The sequence below is a fragment of the Homalodisca vitripennis genome, chromosome 5 (genome assembly GCF_021130785.1).
Source record: "Homalodisca vitripennis isolate AUS2020 chromosome 5, UT_GWSS_2.1, whole genome shotgun sequence".
Classification (NCBI taxonomy): Eukaryota; Metazoa; Arthropoda; class Insecta; order Hemiptera; family Cicadellidae; genus Homalodisca; species Homalodisca vitripennis.
In genome coordinates this window covers 30,193,736-30,200,994 of record NC_060211.1, presented here as the reverse complement: position 1 = coordinate 30,200,994, position 7,259 = coordinate 30,193,736, and the positions used below count along the sequence as shown (strand labels likewise).

Genomic DNA, 7,259 nt, shown 5'->3' with positions numbered 1-7,259 from the left:
TTAGCCCCTTACAACCAGTAAATTATTTTCTGTGTACTGCCTTAATGTTGATGATCTAGTTGGACATATTTTTATTAAATGTGTGTATCTTAGAATCTAATTGTTTTTTTATATTAATTAACGCTGTACTTATAACTCTTAAAATTATAAAATATTATATTATAAGATTTAAAGAAAGTATAACAGCAATTAGTACCACTCTTTTCCGTTCTTTGAAATATAAAATTAAGGTTCCATCTAGTTTTGTATCTACAGAGTAAGAAAATTCTGTATGGATCAGTAAATAATTTAGACTACGCTTAATTTGTGGAGACAAGAGTGTTTGATTGTCGTTATGATTATAGTTCTGATATCGTTACTTAATATCATTAAAAGAATAATACAACCAGAATTGAACACACAAGTTGTTATAAATTGTGCACATTTACAACTGGTCAACCAATTTATAATTCTGACAGTTCAGAAATGGGCAATGCGTCATTGCTCTTAACTTAATACCTCAATTTTTATTTTTAGGATTTCACTCACCCTCACTATTACTATAATAACTAGGAAACTATTTTAGTTCTACGTAATTATGGTAATGACAATATCTTATTGAAAGCAGAGTTCGTAGAGGAAAGGATGTTTTGGACCGTAGCTCTCATATGTTTAGTGCACAAATCTGAGGCTTCCCTGCCTTCTATAGCAGAGATTATGGCGAGGTCGAGGTGGTGTTTGGGTGAAGGTGGAAAGGTGAGTGTCTAATCGTAGATATTTCTCAAGAATCTTATGGCTTATTTCCAAACAATATTTAAATCTTGTTGGGCATCGGGAAATCACGTGTATATGATTGTTTAGCATATATAATATGAATTAATATTCTAGGACATTTTACATTAATATTCTACATGACATATCTATGGTGGGAAGGGTACATCTGGAAATGTCCTGTAATTCCATATGTTTAACTAAATTTTGATCGAATATTTTCATGGAAGATTATAATAACCTTTAATGTGATTATTATAATGATGAATGACATTCTAAACCGCGTCTTTGCCCGCAGTTCTTCTGCATTGCATTGCATCTAACATTGGAATGTATCTGATTGAATATTTTCAACGATTTTAGTAACGCTTGAACTATTTTAGACCAATGTGAAAACCCCCCAAAGTCCAAACTTTTACAGTGTTGGCATTTATGATATAATATGATGGATTGAAAAATGGACGCAACATCCTTCGAAGATTTTATGTAATTAAAAAGTAGCATTGATTTGTAATCCATTTGCAGTTACCCGCGACTTCGCACGCAACTTGATAGGCTTTGTACGGATATGAGCACTTCTGGTCCAAGTAAATTATATTTCCGACGCCAATACTTTGCCTTGTTGCCAAGATTAAGAAAATCTGTCAAAAAAGGAAATTTATGGCCATTGTACTTTACTCCAGTCTTAGTATTGTGTGTTCCATATTTGAGTTTGCTTCCCGATCAAGAAAATACATGTATGAGAAGCCTACTTCAATCAAAAGACAACTAGCATGAGATTATAATTAAAACTTATATCAGGGTATTTTCTTACTCTAAGCTAAAAATGTTGATATAAGAAGTGATGTTACTATCAAGCTTACTCTACGCTAAATATAAACAAATTGAAAATAGTGGTCAAATTAATAAAAGTTATGGTTTGTACTGTCACAAATTAATGTTTACACAAACCAGTTAACAGGCTCTTTCAATTAATATTTCGCTACATTAGAGACCAAGATGGAATTTGCAATGCTCTAGTGACCAGTAGGGTGTAGCCCAGAGAGATTTTCGAAATAGGAATAGGCCTGTATTCGTCCTAGGAATCCTAAGAATGTCCATGTAAAATTTCAGTACAATCAGTGGAATAGTTTACGCATGAAAACAAAACAATCACAGCCACTTTCGTATTTATAATATTATTATAGATATAGATTTAACTGTAGAGAGTTTTGTAAAGGGTAACTGATTTTAAATTCTTCCACAATAATACACATTTAATGTTTATAATCAATACTTATATAATAGTAAGGAAAAGTTGAAAACATAATGAGTGTTTTGTTTCAGTGTCCCATCAATTTTCCACAGAGGTTTCCATCTTGCTGTAAACCATTCATTTGCACAGAGATACAAAAAACTCGCACACCAACCAGATTTTTGAAGTTCAGTGAGTACAAAGACTACAGATGTTTACTTCCTGCAAACGTAACTACAACAGCACAGCCGAGTCAAATTGAAGATCTAATACCTACTGTGCTGTGGAGTCAAGAGGACAATGAAGGACCTGTACCGCTCAGTACGTACATGAACAGTTCTGTCGAAGTAGGTTTGGAGAACAACAGCAGCAGCCATGTTGAATCTGAAGAATCGCAACTCAGCAGCAACAGTCCTGTTGAAGTATCCTCGCAAGAAATTGACGATGGCAATGATTACAAATTTGACACAGCAAATGACACACGGGTTGACTATGAAACTACATCACCCAATGAAGATCTATCAGGAAATGACTTAAACGGTACAGAGACAAAATTTATTGTTAAAAGATCCATCTTGAATGAATCAAATTACTTTGAGGAAGACAGTGGCTTTGTAGCACCATTTAACGTATCAAATGCTATTAACCAAACTTTTTCATTTGTCTCTTCTGAAGAGTCATTGCCTACTAATGAAACTTCAGAAGAGTTAGAACAACCTGAAGAAGCTCCAGAAAGCGTTCAGGTCCATAAAACTTCAGCTATACAAAATGGACAATTTAATTCTTCAGAATATTATAGTGAACAAAAGGGATACGACGGTGTAGGGGTTTCAAATTCCACTTTAGACAAGTCCCCTAACTTATCTGGTACTAAGACTTCACCAAATGACATTCTTTATTCTTCTGTAGAGGATGTTTCACTAATCTCTACCACACCATCGACACTTTTGACGAATATAACCAGAACTGATGAGTCTGAAGAGGACTGGCATTCTTCTCAGATGAAATATGACACTAGACCTCGGCTGCACAAAGTTATCACGATTCCTCCATTTCATCTTTCAAATTTTTTCCAAAGTGTAGAAGTTGTACAGCTAAATGCATCCGTTGAAAATAGTTTAGATGGCTAATTTTGTAACAATTGAAGAAAACTGTGAGAGGACATCCTTATTTAAAATTCAGAAGCAAAAAGTGGGTGATTTAATTATACCAACACAGCATGTTGATTCTGACATCTTCACATGTATTCATAACACCACAGAGAATAAATAAATGGCATTATTTATACATAGTTTCATTTTACTAATGTGTTGGTGTTTTTTTATTACAATAAGCTACAATATGTTATCAATACAATTTATGATTCTAACCTCAATATGTTCACTAATTGTTTGTTTGCGAAGCAGCGTGTCATTAGTATTTAATGGAATGATGTATCAAGAATAAATAATGTCCGGTTTATGTCACTAAACCCATGCCAGTAACTTTATTCTGTAACTTCAAAACAATGTTATTAATGCGGACACTAATGCAGTGATTTCCTCCCAAATATGAGGTGTTATAATTGAGAGCCTTAAGTTATGTGTTGGTGCAATAATTCAAGTTTTGGGTTTTGATAAAACATTAACTTTACGGTACTAGGCCTATAAGTTGAAAAAAGTATCAAAACGTTCATCTGTTCATGGTAATTAATAAAGATAACTTGATTGGCAATTTCTATGTAATGTGTTATGGAGGTAACTTTAAAATATTCTTTAAATATCCAAGATAATTGTTTTTATTTATAGACTTTCTTATTTTAGGAATATTTGTATACAAAATCAGCCCATTTTAATTGTTTATTGAAAAACATAGTTAAAAAGAAAAATAGATTTAATAGTACCTATATGAACAAATTATTAGCACATTGTTGTAATCAAATAATCTATTATTAACCTTTTATAGGGCATCAACTTTAGTTTGTTTGTAGTTAACCTGACTGGTTGAAAATTGACAGGTAACTTTGACCACCAAATGAGCACTAACAAAATTTTTTTTAACGATTTTATGTAAGAATATTACATAAAAATACTTTGAATAGCATTAAAATGACTTCAAATAGCATTAACATTACTTTAAATAATTTTTTACAAGCACCAGTTTCAACACAGAGACTAGGGTTGTTTTTCCAATGTTAATGCCACATGCCAAATAGCTAATGTTTACTGGTTTAAATAACTGACCAATATCCTCCAGCTAGTAAAAAGCAACAATAAATGTTCCATATAACCATATTTAATTTGTCAATAAAAATTTTACTAAAAATTTAAATCACTTTATGTATTATTTTTGTTGTGTAAAACAAAAGAACCTTGAAATTTAAAGTTAAAACGAATGATAATTTGTGTGCAACAGAGGTTGACTTGGAATGTTAAACGGTATGATAACAAAAAAGATTTATATTCACATTTCATACAATAAATCATAAGATATTTAAAATATTGTTTTCAAAAGTCATTTAGTAAATGGTCTTTGATTTTGATGAAATGGCCATTTTTGCATTTTCCACATTCGATGCTGCACCTTTCCAGTTTGCTCTGCTGCGCCATGCACAGTCTGCTTGATGTAGGGACAGGGAGGTGACTCCCTGCATCTGATACATTCAACTTGTAATAGACTGGCCTCCAATTTATTTAATTGTATAGCATTCCACCTTTTTTCTCTTCATCCACTCTGTAAACTAATTAAATTAGCAATTTATTAATTTATGAAAATACAGTGTAATTTATTTGTTACATTCACTTAAATCAGTATCAAAATACCTAATTTGGTAAGGTTTTATCATTCAGATTCATGTACACAAGCTTCAAATTTGCATTGCTAGCAAAATCAAGGATATACTGAACTTTTTCACAAGTTCTGGTGGGCCATTCCATTGAGGAAATGAGGAATTTCCAACTGTACTTAACAATAATTTGAAAGTTAAGTGTACTTTGTTTTGATCACAGAAAAAATCTTCATAAGAGTTAGGAAAGTGTTTCCATATTCCTTCAACATACTGTGTGAGAGAAGCGTGAAGTAATGGTAAACATCTATAAAGTGCAAATGTATATAGAGGAGTGAGTATAATTACAAGATTATTCATAAATTTAAACTTGATGCTTGCAGATTTTTATACAAGTTGATTGAAAAATATCTCAAATAATCTACGAGTATCAGGTTAAAATTCTATTCATATTTAAATTACTTTTATAGTGTAAAATATTAAACAAACAAACCAATTTTGTTTTGAAAACCTGTATTTTTGATAACTAAACAAAACACAATAACTGTAATTTGTTTAAATCTTACCTGTAAAAGTGTGCACTGAGTTAACTCGAACAAACTCGAAGGTGATATTCACTCTCCAGACACAATGATAATAATGCGTACTGGTTGAAATATCAACCTTGATAGGTCACATCACACATTAGACTAAGCAATGCCATAGATTTTCAGTATTTATCAGAGCCAATAGATGGGTCTCTTGATAAAACAAGCCTTGTTTACTTGACAGGACATTCTCGATTGAACTTTATGACTGTCAGTTGAATTATCGCCCAGTAAGCGTTAACACAGAAAAAATATTTTGGGTGTGCATAAGGAAAATCACATGACTGGTTGAAATTCAATCAGTAACCTATAAAGGGTTAAATATCCAACTCATACTTACTAGCTTTAGTAAAGAAAGATCAACTATTTGTGCACTTGATCACTTAGGCAAATTTATCTAACTTTAGAGGATACATCATATACTCAGACTGCTCTGAGTGAACTGAGCCAAACCTTTACCTTTATTGACAGTAATAATGTCATTAAAAAAATTGAAATAACACAGTTTCCATGGCTTGTGCCTACATTTTTTAATCTTACCTTGAATATCGTTTTTAATGTTAGGCTATATGTTATTGGTATTTACCATTTGGTTAAATGGGGTTCTTGTGAAGTGGGTGTTTCACAAGGCTCACTGCTGGGTCCTCTGCTATTTATAATTTATTTAGATGATTCACCATTAGCAGTCAAATGTAAAACATTCTTTGTTTTAATATGGCACAACTTTTTTAATGTTGGTGAGAGTCTCTGTAGGCTTGAGAAGTCTTATTGAACATATAAAAGAAAGAACATTTGAAAGAAAATTCAAAAACTCCAATAAACAATAATTGTAAGTTGACAAAAGTTTTGGGAGTTTATGTAGACAGTCAGTTACCTTGGAGTCCACATTTAGATTATTTAAGGTCTAGATTTTCCTGAGTTATATATCTTAATCAGGGCCGTACTCAGCGATGGCGGGCCCTGGAAAAAAATTGGCCGGGCCCTGTTATGTTCCGCCACCACACCCTCCTCACTATTATCCCATAGATAACATCTTATTATTTTGTTACTGATAGTAAGATTCAGTAATAAGTTACAGTTTTAGATTTAGGTATCTTGTCCATTGACACGGTCCCTTGAAATGGACGTTTGGCAGGATCCGTCCAGGGCCCCGGTAAAACTATCCAAAAAAAGCCGGTCAGAGTACGTGCTTGTATCTACGAAGTTTGTATCTACGAGCACGAAGTACGTGCTCGTAATTAGAAGTTTGAATGTTGTAGTTCCCCAAAGCTATGTTAGTACAGCGTACTCAGCTTGTTTCCAGTGTGTTTTTAGATATGGTTTGAATCTGTGGGGGAGCTGTAATAAAAATCAGGACAAATTGATTCTGCAAAAGAAAGTGATTAGAATCATGACTAAGGCAGGTACAAGAGATCACTGCAGAGATCACTTATTTGTACAGTTATTCAAACTGTAATTAATTTATACTTATTTTATTTCAGTCAAAAAAATTTTAACCATTAAGATAGTTTAAAATTTTATTACAATTGTCATAAACTTGATACCAAGAATAAAAGTAATGCTGTTATAGGTGACTACTAACCGAAATAAGACTTTAAGTACTCACATCGTTTTGTCTATGAATGTATTTAATGTGGCGAACCCTATGATTATTTTGTATTCTGCAATAACTAAATGTTAAAGTAAGTTTAGTCATTGGATCTTAAAAACCTGTTTTATGACATGAAAATTTTTTTAGATATAGATAAAATAACTTTTATAGCAAAATTTCTTTAATATTAATTTTTTTTTTCTTTAATTTAATCTCAAATTAAGTTAAACACTTTTTTATTCTTTTGTTGTTCCTCTTAGTTGTAGATAGTAATTAAGATATTGTGTGACCTGGCTGTGTACTTTAATTTCTGATGTCAATAATTTGTAAAAC

At 32.1% G+C, this 7,259-nt stretch overlaps 1 protein-coding gene across 2 annotated transcripts; it reads left to right on the top strand.

Moving 5' to 3' along the window:
* The first annotated feature begins 368 nt into the window (after positions 1–368).
* LOC124361917 lies at positions 369–3,271 on the top strand. 2 transcript variants are annotated; one of them, XM_046815981.1, is made up of 3 exons: positions 369–735; positions 2,077–2,855; positions 2,901–3,271. In XM_046815981.1, the coding sequence occupies exons 1-3, from the start codon at positions 625–627 to the stop codon at positions 3,112–3,114; spliced, it is 1,104 nt and encodes a 367-aa protein (XP_046671937.1). In that variant the 5' UTR covers positions 369–624; the 3' UTR covers positions 3,115–3,271. The 2 variants fall into 2 exon arrangements, with proteins under 2 accessions (XP_046671937.1, XP_046671936.1); XM_046815980.1 differs by having other exon boundaries at positions 371–735; positions 2,077–3,271.
* Positions 3,272–7,259: the final 3,988 nt, after the last annotated feature.

What these genes read in the sequence shown, in the direction of transcription:
- LOC124361917 (XM_046815980.1), top strand. Translation starts at nt 625, where the DNA reads ATGTTTTGGACCGTAGCTCTCATATGTTTAGTGCACAAATCTGAGGCT. An exon ending in GTTTGGGTGAAGGTGGAAAG is followed by an intron (nt 736 to 2,076) that starts GTGAGTGTCTAA and finishes GTTTTGTTTCAG; the next exon opens with TGTCCCATCAATTTTCCACA.